The sequence below is a fragment of the Bos mutus genome, chromosome 18, assembly GCF_027580195.1.
Source record: "Bos mutus isolate GX-2022 chromosome 18, NWIPB_WYAK_1.1, whole genome shotgun sequence".
Taxonomy (NCBI): Eukaryota; Metazoa; Chordata; class Mammalia; order Artiodactyla; family Bovidae; genus Bos; species Bos mutus.
In genome coordinates this window covers 7,337,961-7,355,076 of record NC_091634.1, presented here as the reverse complement: position 1 = coordinate 7,355,076, position 17,116 = coordinate 7,337,961, and the positions used below count along the sequence as shown (strand labels likewise).

The following is a 17,116-nucleotide window of genomic DNA, read 5'->3' as shown; positions in this document are numbered from 1 at the left end:
TAGGGTAGCCATGGGCCACATGTGGCCACCCTTGCATATGACTAGTGCTACTGAGGAATTTAAATAGCCACATATGGTTCATGGCTACCCTACAGGCCCTTTTTCCAGTGACAGCCCCTTTCTGCCAAAGAGCTTGAGCCAACTTTGGGACTTAAAAGTTGAGTCTAAAACAAGAGGTGCCTTTGAAATAATAGTGGAATCCAATGGCAAGCCAAATCTCTAAGACAGCAGAGTGAGACAAGGGAACAGGGACCCAGCCTTGGGCAGGGGGAGGAATAGGAGTAAAGAGGAGGGCGGGGCCAGGATTCAGGTCCACCAAGCCCTCACATCAGAACAGACCTGAGATTCTTAAATATATATGTATTTTTTCATCTCTGGACACACTTCAATCACACCCCTTCTGCCTTCCGCTCCCAACTGCAAACCAAGTGCAGCAGACACAGCACAGCACACATAAGGGGCCCCTCTCTTTCACCAAAGCTGGGGACAGGGCACAGCTTGGGGATGGAAGAGCCTCGAGGTGAGGTAAATATGGAGGTTCTAGAATCCAGTGGGCTGAGTTCTAGATCTAGGGGATGGGACCAGGATGCAGCACAGAGGCGGGGTTCTAGAATCAGCAGCTGGGACCCAGAACCCAGTGGTTTCATGGTGGGTCTAGCGGTTGAGGGTTGTTTGGGGGAGGGTGCAGGAGAAGACAGCCAGTTGTCCTCAACAGAGGGATTCCCTGGAAGCCACAGGAGTCTAGAGATATGGGGGAATTCAGATTCAGGGAAGGAGGAGTAGGGTCTGGTCCAGAAAAGGCCAGAAAGGCATCTAGACCAAGACAGTGTTCTCCAGTAGGAATGAGAAGCCAAGTGGTTCTGCCCCCACTTGCTTGGCCAAAGTGCAGAGGAAGAAGGGAGTTGGGGTGGAGGGATCCTCCAGGCAGAGTTGGACACCCCAGGGAGGGCTCCCTCAGAGTAAACAGGACTGCACTGGCCTGGAGCTCGAGTTCTGGAGCTGAAATAGAGAACCTGCACTCAGTTAAGTCCCTGAAAGGGCGCCAGCTCTGGACTTGATTGTCTCACTAGCAGAGACGCCACATGGTTTCTAGTGCTCAGTGGCGTCCTGGCCAGGCCTGCACGTGGCAGACTCTGTATGCTGTAGAATTAGTAAGCGCAAGGGATTCTAGGAGCCCCAGCATAAAAGGCAACAGAGCAGGTTTCTGAAAACCTCTGGCACCACGGCAGGGCAATGGCAGATCCCTGGCCTCTGGGACGGCCCGGGGGGGAACTCCAGGGCACAATAAAGGCACAGTGTTGTGGATACTGGAGTGTTGGGGATTCCAAGAGCGGGGCTAGAGGGGCTGGAGTGTATGGCGGAGGAGGCGGGGTTGTGGACCCCACAGAGGGTTGAAGATCTGGAGTGAAGTTTTGAGACAGCGCCATTCCACATCCATTCTCTGGATAAGGGAGGCAGGGTTGGCGGGGCGGGGGGCGGGAAGGGATAGTGTGGGGTTGGGGATTTAGTTGCGTTCCTCGCCCAGGGAGCTGGCGGGGCTAAGGGGTTCGCTGGGGGTGCTGACTGAGCTGGAGGGCGCTGTGTCCACAGACCCACGCTTGCTCCCGGTGGAAGAGGTGCAGGAGGCGCGGCGTGGCCACTCGGGGGCGCGGATGTTGCGCCGGTCCTTGGCGGCCTCCTCGTCCTCGTCGTAGCGCTCGTCATCTTCATCAGGTGGTAAGTCCCGGGGTTCCTCCTCATCCTCGCTCTGGTGCGGGCTGGAGTGTCGCGACAGCGAGGGTGATGGTGGCACTGAGGCTGGCCGTGGGTAGCGGTAGCCCTGGGTCTGTGTACGGAGGTGTGGCCACAAACCGCAGAGTGAGCAGAGGCCCCCTAGAGCCAGCCTGGGCGTCCAACGTCCCAGTCGCAACGAGGCCTTGCGACTCCAGGAGGGACACCCCACCTCACCCCCCCAACCCCCTTTCTAGCTCCTGGCCCACCAGAGGGACCTCCGGATCCACTTACCGCGTCAGCCTCGTGAGGCTCGTAGGTGAAGTATTCTGGAAAGGCCTTGGCCAGCGCCATGTGGCGCGCTGACATGTAGTACTTGTTGGAGGAAAAGAAGTGGGGTGGGCATCAGGGGGCAGGAGCAGACCCCGCCCCCGAGATTTGGCGGCGGGGCGAGTCCTGGCTACACCTTCAATCAGATCAGCACACGCCAGGTGATTTCCATTTAATCTCTAGGCCAATCACGTCCGAGGCTCCACCCCTTATGTAGATAAGCAAGGCTGTGAATGGACAGACTCTGAGCCACACCCACTAAGAGGGTCGGGATTCTCCAATCAGGTACATCTTTGGCCACACCCTTATGCAAATAGAGAACTTCCAACCCAGATATCTTCTGGATGATAGTTTCTTAAAGGGACAGCAAGCGTTACAAAAAAGAGAGCGTGCCCTTTGTGTCAGCTTTCGAGGCTTGGGGAATCAGACACCCAGAGCCGGAAGTGACTGATTCACCGGCAGAGGACAGGGAGGGGAGTTATACCCGGCCTAGGTATTTCCAGTCCAGAAGGTCAGAGAGGCGCTCCGTTCGGTTCCGCTGGATAATGCGCTGCCTTCGGCTCTGCTGGCAGAAGCTGTAGAGGAAGGAGGTGAGCTGCGAGCAGGAATCATCCAGACTGCGGAATCGCCGGTCCAGAATGTAGATACCTGTCGGGGCCAGGACGGGGGGTCTCAGAGAACAGACTGAAAACCTTCATTCTCTCTGGGACTCTGCGAGGACCAGGAGGCCTCCCTCCCACTGGGACTAAGGAGTCCACTCCCTCCTTTTAGTGGCCCAAGAGTCCACGCCCCTCTTTCCCAGGATTCAAATATTTCGGCTCTCAGTCCGGACGCTGACCGTAAGCTGAGGGGTCTGCGATGTGTTCCTCCATGAAGCAGCCGAATCCGGAGAGGTTGGTGGAGACACTGGGGATACCCATTACCGTGCATTCAGCTGCGGGAAGGTGTGAGAAAGGTCTGCTTACTTTCCGTCTTTACAGTATTGTCTTCAGATCAGATCAAATCAGTCGCTCAGTCGTGTCCGACTCTTTGCGACCCCATGAATTGCAGCACGCCAGGCCTCCCTGTCCATCACCAACTCCCAGAGTTCACTCAGACTCACGTCCATCGAGTCAGTGATGCCATCCAGCCATCTCATCCTCTGTCGTCCCCTTCTCCTCCTGCCCCCAATCCCTCCCAGCATCAGTCTTTTCCAATGAGTCAACTCTTAAATCCCAATAAAAGCTTCAATGGCGCCCTCTACTGGAGCCTTTAATAAGTGCCGGGCGCTGTGCTGAGTAAATCAGAAGCCAGAAAAATCAAGCTGTGCATTAGCCCACGAGTGATAGTCCCTATTTCTTAGAGGAGACGCTAAGAGGTCCAGAAAAGGGAATTCACTTGTCCAAGGGCTCAGGGTAAGAAAAAGTCTATAATTGGTCAATAAAGATGCTAATTTATTGAGCCCGGTACTCTGGGCCAGTGTCGACCATTTTAACGAATCCTTAAAACTTGTAAGATACTTTGCTGTGCCAGGTTACACTGTTTTGGTTTTCATAACTTCATAGTCTGTTTTGTTGTTGTTGTTGTTTGTTTGTTTTGCTTTTTTTTTTTGGCCACACTGTGTGGAATGTGGGATCTTAGTTCCCCAACCAGAGATGGAGCCCATGCCCCCTGCATAGGGAGCCAGGAACCTCAATCACTGGACCACCACAGAAGTCCCCATAGTCTGTTTTGATAGGAGGTAAGATAAGATCTCTCATTATTACTAACCCTGTGTGCAGAGCACCTTCTATACCTCATTTACTACCTTAAAATAATGCTGAGAAACGCTTCAAGGAGTTTATTATACTTCCTATGTGTTTCTAAAAATATCTGTAAGCTGCAAAAGTAGGCACTACATATGACAAGGCTTATTAAAAAAAAAAAAAATAGAGGCTAGAGGTAGCACTTCTAGCTCAGTGGCTAAAGAATCTGCCTGCAATGGAGGAGACCTGGGTTCAATTCCTTAGTCGGGAAGATCTCCTGAAGAAGGAAATGGCAACCCACTGAAGTATTCTTGCCTGGGGAATCCCACGGACAGAGGATCCTGGCAGGCTACAGTCCATGGAGTCGCAAAGAGTCGGACACAACTTAGTGACTAAACCACCATCACCATGGGAAAAATAGGGTTGGGGCTGGTCACATCGTTCTAACCGTGGATGAAAACGAAACTGGCAAGTTTCCTAATCATCACACAAGTACTGTTTAAAAGATCTGTCAAATTACTCATCACTGAAGAAATACTACAGCAAATGTGGTATTTATTTACCCTTAAAAACATAGGAAAGTAGCTGGATTGTTAGCAAACTGTGCATTTAAGCTGTTGCTGTTTGCGGAAACCAAACAGTAGCAAACAGAGAAATCACGTGTGAACTCTGACATCAGCCCTCTAGTTACTCATCACATGAGCTGCTGTGTCACAGAAACACATGAACAGACTGTTCCCATTGTTCCTCTTTCGCAAGGGTGGAGCTTGGAGCTCAGGGAGGGCGAGTCCCTTGGCTCAGGATCATGCCAGATGCTGAACTCACCTGGTGTGTAGCCCCAAGGCTCATAGTAGGAGGGGAAGACCCCAAGGTGGCAGCCACGGACAAATTCCTCATAGTCCACAGGGAGCAGAGGGCTCGTAGAAGACAGGAACTCCGGGTGAAAAATCACCTGGCAGCGAAAAACAAGGGCTCAACCTGAGCACCCTATTTAGCTCCTCCCTGGGTGGAGGGAGCTCCCAGGGTGCTCTCTGGGTGGCTCAGAGAGGATGCAAGACTTGACCAAACCCACACAAGTCAGTGTCAGGACAAAGATAGGAATCCAAGGCTGTCTGCCTCAGAAGCAAAGGTTCTTTCTAAACACTGCAGTCCTTTCATAAACTAGGGTAGATTGGGAACATGAGGGCCAGGCTCCATCCCTCGTATCACACCCCTTCCTCCTAAACCACTCCCCCCGACTTTGCTCAACCCCGCCCTGGCCAGTGCGCTCACCTTGACTCTGTCAGCACCACTATTAAAGAGGCCGATTCGGCGGATGGTTGTCAAGATGGGGTCTGAGGAGTCATCCAGCATATTGTGGGTGCACACAGGAGGGAAAGATTGCCGCTGTAGGGGCCACAAGTTGGGGTGTGGGGTCAGGCAAGGGCCCAGAGGGCTCCCTCCTTCCCCATGAGCCATGCTGATCCTGGGGATCTAAGGGGACCACAATTCTCACCAGGTTGTGGAGCAACAAACCCAGGAGATTACCAGGAGTTGTAGATTTCCTACTTGGCTCTATCTGTAAAGGTTTTCATTTCCTTTTAACCACCATGAGCTGAAAACAAACTATAATCTTCAGCTGTCTTTGAGGCAGAGCCAGGGTTAACATGCCTCACAGAATACAGGGAATTGTAGCTAAACTTGTTCTGTACTCTGGGCTGTCACCAAAGAAACCCAAATGGATTGTAACTCCCAGCAATTGATGGGTGCAGAGACTGTGCCTTTCAGGGGCTGCTTGCTGGGAGTTACAGTTTTCTTATGAAAATCCTGGATCTCCTCTCCACCTCCACCCTCAAAAGCCCACTCTCAAAAGAAACCACAGTTCCCACGAGTCACTAGAGGAAGACAGAGCTAGTGCAATAGCAGTCCCAGAGACTGCTGGGATGTATAGTTCTTTGCAGCTGTCCCATCATTCCTCTCATTAAAATATCTACTCCTCCTCAGTTTACTGACTCCAGGAGCCCAGGAAACTACAACTCCCAGCAGCCTCATGGCAGAAACATCCTCAGTGAGGCCAACTGCCTAAGGAACTTTTGGAAATTTTAGTTTGGCCAAAAACAGGTCACACCTTATTTGAGCAACTTGGCTGTCTTGGTTTCCATTCCCCAGGTAATGGATCACCAACACTGACCACAGATACCAAAAACCCATGACTCCAGAGAAGAAAAGAACTCTAATTCCCAGAAGTCTCTGGGGGCAGGGAGAGTCAAGGTAGCAAAAAGCCCCCAGGGGCTGCTGGGAGTTGTAGTTCTCATTCTGTGGCTGCCGATAGTCTCTAAGGTTTCCCATCCCTCTAATTAACCCCAGGTATGTAAAGAAGCTACAACTCCCAAGGCTATCTGAGAACTTAGAAACAACCAGTGGGAGAAGAAACACCAACTGCTGAGAATTTTCAGTGTTCTTCAAGGAGTGTTTCAGCTGACCCCAGTCTACCCCCAGAGGACCAACAAAACTACCACTCCCAGCAGCCTCTGGGGGAAGAGGTAGAGGTAGCATGCAGCAAAGCCCAAAGTCAGCAGGGAGTTGTAGTTCTCCTTTTGCAGTAAACTGAACAGAGCCTGACACAACTGAACAACTAACATTTTCATTATTGACTTTAGTCTACGGTCCCTTCTACCTTTTGTTCATGGAGTCCCCAAGGACTCAAAGGAATTACAACTCCCAGCAGCCTCTGTGGCAGAATAAGCTGTGGGAAAGCAGGCTACCCTAAAGGCTTCTGGGAATTGAAAATATACCAGTCAGCTCACACCCTTCTGACTTCAAAATTGATTCCTGGAATAAGGGCTTGGCAATAAAGCTGAACTCCCAGCCATCTCTGGGGTCAGAGCTAACATGGCAGTCTGCCTCAGGGGCTGCTTCTGGGAATCGCCATCTCTCGACTCGGGAGTTCAAACCATACCTGTGTGGCAAAGATAGCTCTCTTCATCATAGTGAAGTCCTCCTTGTCCAGCATCTTGTTCATGTCTGGGAGGCTCCCCCTGTAAGGCGAGCAGGGGGATGCATCTGGGCATGGGTGACGAGAGGGTTTAGAGCCCAGGAGGATGCAGGGCTGAGGGCAGGGCACTCACACCAGCAAGGATTCGTAAAGCTTCCTCCCAAACTTTTCCTTCACTGTGTTGGCCGTATCCCTGGAGGAAGCAGAGCGACAACATTACATAGAGACCAGCTGCCATTCATTGTTAGGCTTCTGGGGCAGCTGGGAAGTTGAGGTCTGAGCAGAGAGAAGCCCTGGGGATTTCTGGGCTGGAGGATGGGGACTCGGGGTATTAGGTCCTAGAAGGCTTGGTTTCCTTGTGCCTTGCATCAGCTGTGTGGCCAGGGACAGATGGGCTTCCCTCTCTGACTTCGGTGACTCATCTGTCAGATGGGGATAAAAATAGAAGCAACCTCAAAGGTTTGCAGTGTGAATTCAATGAGGTCATGACAAAAAATGCACAGTGCCCGGCACACAGTGAACCTTCCAGAAATGTCAGCTATTATTAGGATTTGTACTAGCAATCCTAAGCCCCATTTTATTAAAAGGGAAAATTACGTTCTGAGAGGGGAAAATGTATGGACACAAGTAAAGCTACCCAAGTGCCACCCTACAATGTCATTGACATTCCTCTGTTCATGGTCCTCTCAGAGCTCTGGCTTCATTTTCTACCCCATCTCCCTAGGGCATTCTGCTCCATCCCCATTGGCTTCCTTGCTGTTTCTCAAACATGCTCCAGGGCCTTTGCACTTGCTGTTCCCTCTGCCTGAAATGCTGTTCCCCAGATATGCACAATGCTCTCTCCCTCATTTCCTCTCTTGGTCTCTACTTGCTGGTACTTTCTCACTGTGACCTATCACGACAACCCCATCTCATATCCCAGTCCTGCCTTTTTTTTTTTTTGGCCAGAGCACTTTCTATAGAACTTTCTAGAACGTGAACTCAATGAGGGCAGGGATTTTACCTTTCTGGTTCACAACTGTGTTCCCAATGCCTGGAACAGCACCTGGCACACAGTAGGAGCTCAAGGAATAGCCAGCCAATGGCTAGTGAGTGGGTTTTACAGCTGAAGAAACTGAGGCTTGGACTTCCCTGATGGTCCAGTGGTTAAGAATCCCCGTGCCAATGCAGGGGACACAGGTTCAATCCCTGGTCTAGGAAGATCCCACATGCCCCAGGCAACCAACCTGTGCACAACGACTGACACCACACTCTAGAGCCTGCGAGCCACAACTACTGAGGCCTGTGCACCCCAGAGCCCGTGCTCTGCAACAAGAGAAGCCACTGCAATGACATGCCTGCACACTGCAGCTCAAGAGTAGCCCCAGCTCAACATGACTAGAGAAAGCCCATGTGCAGCAACAAAGACCCAGGTGCAGCCAAAAATAAAATAATTAATTAAAAAAAGAAAAAGAAACAGGCTTGTGCAACTAAGAGTTCACATGCGAAAGATCCCATGTGCTGCAACTAAGACTCAGGGCAGTCAAATAAATAATAAATACTAAAAGAAAAAAGAGAGCTTCCCTGATAGCTCAGTGGGTAACGAATCTGCCTGCAATGCAGGAGACCCAGGTTCAATTCCTGAGTCAGGAAGATCCCCTGGAGAAGGGAAAGGCTACCCACTCCAGTATTTTGGCCTGGAGAATTCCATGGACTGTATAGTCCATGGGGTCGCCAAGAGTCGGATATGACTGAGTGACTTTTACTTCCACGACCGTATATGACACAATGCAGGGGACACGGATTCAATCCCTGGTCCAGGAAGATTCCACATCCCATGGAGCAACTAAGCCCGAGCTCTATAACTACTGAGCCCACGCACTGAAACTAGAGAGTAACCCCTGCTCGTCACAACTAGAGAAAGCCCATGCAGAGCAATGAAGACCCAGCACAGCCAAGAAAAGGAAGGAAGAGAGAAAGGCTTGAGAGGCTGAGTGGCTGGCCTCAGGTTACAAAGCCAGCGTGGGACAGGGGCGTGAGCTGAACTCGCTGGTTGGATATCAGAGCCCTGGTCCTGCAGTCACATTCACCCTGCCTGTGACTGCAATTTCGTATGCCCCGGGGCCGGACACATCTGAAGCCAGTGACTTTGCTAGGAATCAGGTCGGGGATGGGTTGATCATGTTACAGATGACAAAACTGAGACTCCGGGAGAAACGGGGGACCCAAAGCACACAGATGGGAGTGGGAGCCGCAGGAAAACTGGGCCAAGGACTGCTGACCAAAGCTGCTTGCGCACGGCCTGGCCCTTAAGGGTTTCCACGTTGAAATTGTTGGTCCGAGCCGGCATGATGAAGAAGGCGACCACCGTCTGCTCACTGCCATTCACCTGGGGCAGAGGAAAGGGAGGGCCTTGTGTGTGTGTGTGTATGTGTGTGTGAGTGAGCATCACATGGGAGAAGGCTGAGACCACCCACCCATTTTCACCCCCCAAGACCACTAGGACCCTGCCATGTCCCTTCCTGTCAAGAATATAGGACAGAGCTACCGTCCCCACTGGGACTCTGATCTTCTTTCTGAGTCGTCCCTACACTCCCATTTTATACATAGGTTTCCCTGCCCCCACCTCCCCAGGTCTCCATTCTCCTTCTCTTTGACCCCTTGCAGCCCAGGCCTTACTCTGAGCAGATAGTTGAGCCGGGCCAAGGCCTCCAGGAAGACGTCGGCCCCCTTGTTGGAGAACTCATAGCGGCCGGCGATAAAGAAGTACAAGGTCTTGTCCAAGTTGAAGTCTAGGTGCCTAAAGAAGCCACAACCCAGGGTGAAGCCAAGACCCTCGCCCACTCACCCCAGCCTCAAAACTACAAACCCCAGAAGCCACTGGGGCAAAGAACATCTTAGGACAGAGGCATCATGGGAACTCATCATGGGAACTGTGGTTCTTTTCTCCTTAGACAGAGATTTCCTTAAATACTCAGCCGTTGTGCTGGTGCTCAAGAACTCAAGAGACTGAGCCCTCAGCTCTCCCCTCTATTGGCCCCAGGAGTCTGGGCTCCCAACCCCCTCCTCTCTCGAGACCTAAGTATCTGGCCTACATACCCATAAAAATGGCCCCGCACAAACTCCTGGATTCGAGCCTTGCTCTGAGCATGGAGGTTCTGGAACTCATGCATGGCAGAGAATTTCTTCACATTCAGTCCATTGGGGGTCACGATATCTGGGATTGGGGGAGAAGGTCCCACATTTCATTTCTTCATTTCTTCATTCAGATCAATGTGGCTGAATGAATAAATGAAGGAAAGACCCCTTTCCTTTCACAATGTTTTTGTTTCGATAGCTCCTCTGTGAGTTCCTGCAGTGACCCAATTGCCCTACCACTCAGACACCTTCTTGCCCAATATTGCTTGCTTATTTCAGAAGCCTAACCACAATTCCCATCAGCCCCTGTGAATGGCTAACTAAACAGGGAACAGATCAGCATCAAGGCTTCTGGGAGTTGTAGTTCTTTTGTTTCCCCTACACTTTGGAGAAGGAGATGGCAACCCACTCCAGTGTTCTTGCCTGGAGAATCCCAGGGACGGGGGAGCCTGGTGGGCTGCCGTCTATGGGATCACACAGAGTCGGACACGACTGAAGCGATTTAGCAGCAGCAGCAGCACCCTGAGCTGGGGGAATGAATCAATGTCCCCATCCTGTTTCTCTACCTTCAAGCCTCTTTTATGGCCCCAACTGTTTGCTATTGTCATAGAAATTAAACTGTATCATTGAAAAACTATAACCCCCACCAGCTGCTGGGATAAAATTCCAGGAATATAAGGAGCTGTCCAGCCAAAGGCCTTGCACCCATCGACAATAGATGCTCTAGTTTGGAAAGAATAATTGGTTCTAACACTGCTTTTCTCAAAAATAAAATGCAAGGAACTTCCTTCCTCTTTGTAAGACCAATATCTATATTAGTCAGTAAAAGAATTTTACCATTTCTGAAATTAAAGAAACTACACCTCCCATTAGTCTCTAGGGTATACAGTCAGGCAGCCTCATATTCAGGCCAGCAACCTATGGCCTTCTGGGAGTTGTAGTTCTCTGCTCTTTACAGCAAAAAAAAAAAAAAAAAAAAAGGTTGGTACAGGCCTTGGCACAGACTACCTCGTTTACGTCTACGGTCCCCAGCCTGTTTCCTACCTGGTTTCCTTTTGAGTAGGTGCTGAGCCTCAATGGCGGTAATCTGGGACACAGTAGTGAAGACATGAGCGCAGTGGGCTGCGGCCCGCTCCATGCAGTAGCGGTGATAGATTTGCCTCTCACCTGCTTCTTTGTCCACGTTGAACTGGGCAGGCAGAAAGGGCGATCAGGTTAGAAGGACTGGGGAAAGATAGAAGGTCCAGTCTGCAGTGTCTTGGGTGAGACGGGGGCTGAAAGCTGGACTCCTGGGTCTGAGCTTGGAGAGGACTGGGGATTTGGACTCCTGGGTCCCAGGAGAAGAGAGAACTTGATCCCCTTGGGCTTTGAAGACAGCTTTGGGCTGTCTTGTAACATTGGCAACCCCCATTTGCCACATCCCCAGCTCACATTCTCCAGGTTGTTGTAGAAGTCCACAGCCCCAGCACACAGGTATCGCCCCAGCAGCGTGGCGTGGGTGGTGAAGATGGTAGCCACGGGCAGCCGCCGGGCGCGGCACAGGCAGAGCCCGACACCTGCCAACCACTCGTGGAAGTGTGCGACCACGTGTGGTTTCTCCTCGCTCTGGGCCAGGAACTGTGGGGCAATAGAGACAGGGCTGCTGTGTCTCCATGTATTTTGTGAAGACAACCAGTGATCCCCCACGTAGATGAGGAAGCAGGAGAGCAGTAAATCTACCCCCACTACTGCACAGAGTAGGTGGTGACCTACTGTAATCCCCATCAGACAAGGATCTCTCAATCCTTGAAGCCACTGGACTACCTGACCTCATCCCCAGAGGCTGATGGGAGTTGTTTTTTTGACCAACCTTCTAAGTCCCAGCGGGGGTGATTGGAAAGACCAAAGTTTTCCCCAGGTCATGAACACAATTCTTGGAGACCCTTTATGCCAGTCAAGAGTAGACCTGTACTGAACACTTGCTGACGGACAACTCCCAGGATGCCCTAGAAGCAGCCAGTTTATAAACTGTTTGTCCCAAGGTGTGGGGAAAGAAAAGCATCTTGAGTCTTTTAAAACCTAGAAGAGGGTCAGTAACAGGATTCCTGGTTCTCAGATAGGCTGGGGATTCCTAAACATCCGGGGCCCCATCTGAAAGCCAAGTCTAGCCCAATATATGGAGAAGGTGATGGCACCCCACTCCAGTACTCTTGCCTGGAAAATCCCATGGACAGAGGAGCCTGGTAGGCTGTTGTCCATATGGTTGCTAAGAGTCAGACACGACTGAGCGACTTCACTTTCACTTTTCACTTTCATGCATTGGAGAAGGAAATGGCAACCCACTCCAGTGTTCTTGCCTGGAGAATCCCAGGGACGGGGGAGCCTGGTGAGCTGCCGTCTATGGGGTCGCACAGAGTCGGACACGACTGAAGTGACTTAGCAGCAGCAGCAGCAGCCCAATATAGGATGAGAGAATTACAACTCCCAGAATTCCCTAGGGTGAGCCTTCCCGTCAAGCCAGCCTCCTCTAGAGCTAGGAGCTTGGAATTTCCATATTTGGAAGACTGGAGTGGATGATCTGGAGTTGAGACTGGCTCTCTGAAGAAAGAACAATCTAGGCCCCTGGATGTCCATGTTCCCAAAGATTAGATCTAATCCCTGGATTAAACGACTACAATTCCCAGAATGCTTGGGCAGAAGAGACACCAACAACCCTCCAACCACCTGGCAACCCTCTGGCCAGGGGCTGATGGCCGTTGTAATTTGGGACCTGGGGTCAAAAGGAGTGACAGAGGCGCTGAGAGTGGGGCCTACCTCACCCAGGAACCAGGTGGTGAGGAAGCCAAAAAGGACGGCGTCGTTGGCCTCCCGGTCGTACCAGGGCACCCCGATGTTGCATGTGTCCCATAGCTCCCCCTTCCAGCGCTCCAGGGCCCAGGCTGAGGCCCCCACATCGAGGAGCACCACCAGGGGGCCCCCCTCAATCAGCCAGCGCCCGAAGTACACCTGCAGAGGGAACACAGGAAGGCTTAGGGTTTTGGCCACCGGCCTCTGGTCACAGCATCTGTGTGTCTTCCATCCCCAGACGTCCAGGCTCACAGCCTGGGTTCTTCTACCTTCTTTTTCTTTATCTGCTGCTAATTTTTCACCCGTGGCCTTATTCCTCCGTTTGCTGTTAGTTATTCCTCCCACAATCTTTTCTCATCTCGGCTGTGGCATCTCTCCCCATTCCTTGCTTCATTTCTTTCTTTTCAAAATTTTTGTTTATTTTTGCCACACCACACAGCATGTGTGATCTTAGATCCTGATCAGGGATTGAACTTGTGCCCCCTGAGTGGGAAAGTCCCCCTTGCTTAGTTGCTATAACAGCTGTCGCCCTTCACTACTTATAACCTACACTGCTCATGTCCTGCCTCTGAGCCCCGTACTGCCCTGCTAATCATTTCTCCAACCCGCTGCCTTGTTTCTATGTCCACTGCCACATTTCTCCCACCAGTCATCAAGCGGCTTTCTCCCATCAGCTTTCCTTTCTGAGGCTCACTGGCTGCTGCTTTTACCCCTTGCTGCCTTGTTTCTGATTCTTTCACCATATACCTCACCTGCTTCCTCTTTCCCCTGCTCCCAGCCCATCTTACACTCTGCAGCCTGCTTTCTAATACTGCCCGCCCACTTTCCACACCCTGGGGGCTACCACTGCTGAGTTTCTAAGCCTCCAGGTTGGATTTCTGCCCCCTGCCATATTTCTCTGATCTGTTGGCTTCCTCCAGATTCCTGTGGCCCAGCTTCTGGGCCTGCTGCCACACCTCCATCCGGCTGAGCCACCCTACTCCTCCCAATGAGGCTTTTCCCTGATGCCCCTCCCCCTCCCAGCTGTTGTCTGCCCTTTGGCTGGGGGGGCTATTCTTAGGCCCCCAGCACGTGGACAGCAGCTGCCCTGGGGGAGGGACTGGGCCGCCCTAGGGTTCCTTAGGGACACAGCCCCTCCTGATTGGACTCCAGACCCCGTCCCAAACCAGAGGCCGTGAATGAATGAAGGCAAGCATGTACCTCTCCCTCCCAGAACCCAACTTGTCTATGCCTCAGCCCTGTTGCCTTCAGGCCTAACCTCTGTTCTCATCCTCAGTCCTCACTAGGTGCCTGGCACTCTCGCCCTCCTCTTTGTTATTTATCCCCCCTCCCCTCCTCTTTTTAATTCCCAACTCTGCACATCTGAAATTCTGTCCCCTGGGTCTGCCTGCCTCTCTTCCTCAGTTACCCAGCTTCCTCTCTCCTTCTAGACCCTTCTCTCTAAAACATCAGGCTACCTCTCTTCCCTATCTAGACTCTATTTCCCTGTTGCTCTAATCCCTGGGCAACCGTCACTTTTGGGGACACTCAGCATGTCTCCATCGGCTATCTCGTTTGTCTACCTGCCCACCTCCCTCTGCAAGCTGTTTTAAGTAATAATGATGTGATAATAATAACCACGAAGATAATAGCTCACAGACAGTGCGAACTGCATGCCAGGACCTGGGTTGAAGACTTTTTATGAGCTATTTCATCCTCCCAAGAAATCTCTACGGTGGATGCTATCAGCAAGTTCATCAGTCAAGGTCACACAGGAGGAAGCAGAGAAGGGGAATTTTTTGTGTCTGTGAACTATTTTTAAAGTCTTTAGTGAATTTGTTACAACATTGTTTATGTTTTATGTTTTGTTTCTTTGGCAACCAAGGATGTGGGATCTTAGCTTCCTGACCAGGGATCAAACCCACAACCTCCTGCATTGGAAGGCAAAGTCTTAACCACTGGACTGCCAGGAAAGTCCCCAGAGCCGGTGAATTTGAACTTCAGGCTCCAGAACAACTGCTCCGACCTCCTGCCTCACCCCCACCCCACACCCAGCAGGTTTTATCTGTCCATCTAGCTCTTTTCCTCTCTGCATCTGAGGATCTTGGCCTCTTCCTCTTAGGACCGCCTTTCAGTCTGTCTTGTACCTGCTCTCTGTGTTCATTCACCAATGTCCTAGAGCTGGGGGTTCACCCACTCACTTCGCAGAGTCCTGGATCTCTCTGAGTGTCTGTCAATCTTACCTCCTCTATGTCTGCCTGGGAAAGTACTGGGCCATCCTGAGTTTCTGTGCGGGCCTCCCTGTATCCCTGGGGCTGCCCACCCCCTGCTCTTCCTCCTTCCGCTGCCCCCACCCCGCGCTCGGCCGGGCCATGCCCCACCTTGCAGCCCTTGCTGTTCATGGAGTCCAGCGTCCTCTTCAGGGCCGGGGTCGGGGGTTCCAGCAGCTCCACCTGGGTCCTCACGCCCTGCTCCGTGTACGGTCCCACCAGGTAGTAGTTGTCACCCCACTCGTCCCCCGTCACCTTTGCCTTCGTCTGCAGCACTGTGTAGATCCCGCCCACTGCGGGCCCAAGTACATGAGAACAGGCCCCAGCTGAGGTCCACAGACCTGGGGCCTGGGAGGGGGCGCGGGGGCGCAGGAGCCATGGACCTCTGGCTCAGAGGAAGAGGGAACTGGGAGCCCACACTTCAGGGTCAGAGGGAGGAGGGGAGAGGGGGTTGATGGATGGTACTCCTGGGTCGATGGGAGGAGGGGGCTGGGGTCAGGACTTGGAGGGAGAAGAGGGTTCAGGCTGGACTTCTGAGTCTAAGAGAAGAGACTGGGGGCCTTGGCTCCCAGGTGTGACAGAATTAGGGGCTGGGGCCGAGGAGGACAGAAGCTGACAAGGGTTATCAGGGTCCAAGTTCTTGAATTGCCAGCTTAAGGGAGCTGGGTTTAAATTCCGAGTCAGGCTCCAGGACACAATAAGGGAGAATCCCTCTTCATGGCCTCATTTAGGTTCCCACAGTCATCCCTAAGAAGCCAGAGCTATCATCTCTCACCCACCAGGGACTCTGACGACCAGTTCCCCAGTTCTCTCTCCCCACAGGGGGACACAGGCACTCATGGCCCTGCCCCGCCCATGACTCCATTCCAGACCCAGGAGTCTGGGCCTCCAGACTCCTTACCCCCTGGAGCCTGGACCCTGGCGATCCATGGCTCCGTGTTTGCAGACACCCGCAGCCCCACCACCCCCTGCCCTCTTTTCTCTCCCCAAACTCAGTAATGCAAAATCCCAGCTTCCTTCCTTCTGTGGCACTAGGATGCCTCGCTCCTGGGTTTCCAGCCCCAGCCTTCTCCAAACCAGAACATCAGGTGCTTTGGAGCCTGGGACCCAGAAATCCAGGCCCCCAGCCACTCCCATCCCAGGGCCCAACCCCTGACCAACTTAGGACTTCCCAGTCTTCCCCCAATCCAGCGCGCATGTGTCTGAAGAGGCTCCTCTACTCCTCCGAATCCGGAGCTCAGGCACTCAGAACCCTGCCATCCAGGCCCCAAAGCTCTTTCACCCTAGGATCTAAGAATTAGGGTCTCCAGCCTCCTCACACATTTACTCTCAAATGACCAGTTCCCCAAATTCTCCCACCACGATTCGTGCATCCCATCTCCAAGTGGGCTCTCTTTCAAATCCGGAGTTACATCCCAAGATCCTTCCCCACCTAGGGCCACAGTTCTGAAGTGCCAAAACCTCCTCCCCTCCCCCGCATCTCCTTCCCTATCGAGGACCCAAGTCTCTGGTCTTTTTCATTTTAACTCCCTCTCCCCTAGGACCCAGGACCTGGGTTTCCAGGCTCCTTTCATCTTATGCGACTCATCCCCTCCCTCCAGGGCCCAGGAGACAAACTCCAGCCCCTCTCCAAGGGCACAGGAGTCACAGGCTCCTTGCCCAGGACCCAGAATCATGCCATGCAGCCTCGTTCGCTGTTACTCAATATTCCGGGCCCCCATCCCCGCCTGCTCTTCTCGTCCGGGTCCCTCTGCCCGATTTGCTCACCCTTGTTGGCCACCTCCCAGGCCACCTCGAAGAGCACTGTGTTCTCCAGGTCGAATTCATCCTCCCAGTCCTCCAGTCCTGGCAGGGAGGACATGGACAAAGTGCGGTTTAGAGGCATGGCCGACGCGGTTAGAGGGCTCCCGGGGGCCACCGGTGGGGGCCCTAGAGGTGTCGAAGGAATGCACTGGGCAGGGCGCCGGGCCAGGTAGCTGGTGCCCGACGGGAAGCTCGCACCGCCCTCGGCTTCCTATTGCACGACCGCACCCCCGCCCTGAGCGGTCAGACCCGGGCTGCAAGCGGCCGCAGCGTCACTGAGCCCCCTGGGGCTCCTGCAGTGAAACCTTGCGGCCACCAGGAGGCGGCGCCTGCCCCCCGGCCAACGCCATTGGTCTGCGCCCGGGGGCGGGGCTCCCGCATCT

The 17,116-nt window shown here is 52.8% G+C and overlaps 1 protein-coding gene across 1 annotated transcript; it reads right to left on the bottom strand.

The window, feature by feature from the left end:
* Positions 1-345: 345 nt before the first annotated feature.
* GYS1 (glycogen synthase 1) lies at positions 346-17,016 on the bottom strand. Its single transcript, XM_005895368.2, has 16 exons — positions 16,698-17,016; positions 15,042-15,223; positions 12,649-12,840; positions 11,287-11,472; positions 10,900-11,044; positions 9,817-9,934; positions 9,397-9,517; positions 9,000-9,106; positions 6,872-6,931; positions 6,703-6,781; positions 5,037-5,150; positions 4,590-4,716; positions 2,879-2,974; positions 2,525-2,688; positions 2,005-2,085; positions 346-1,825 (listed from the first exon to the last, which is right to left on the bottom strand). Exons 1-16 carry the CDS (start codon positions 16,813-16,815, stop codon positions 1,505-1,507), a joined length of 2,211 nt encoding a protein of 736 aa, XP_005895430.1. The 5' UTR covers positions 16,816-17,016; the 3' UTR covers positions 346-1,504.
* Between the last annotated feature and the right edge of the window lie 100 nt (positions 17,017-17,116).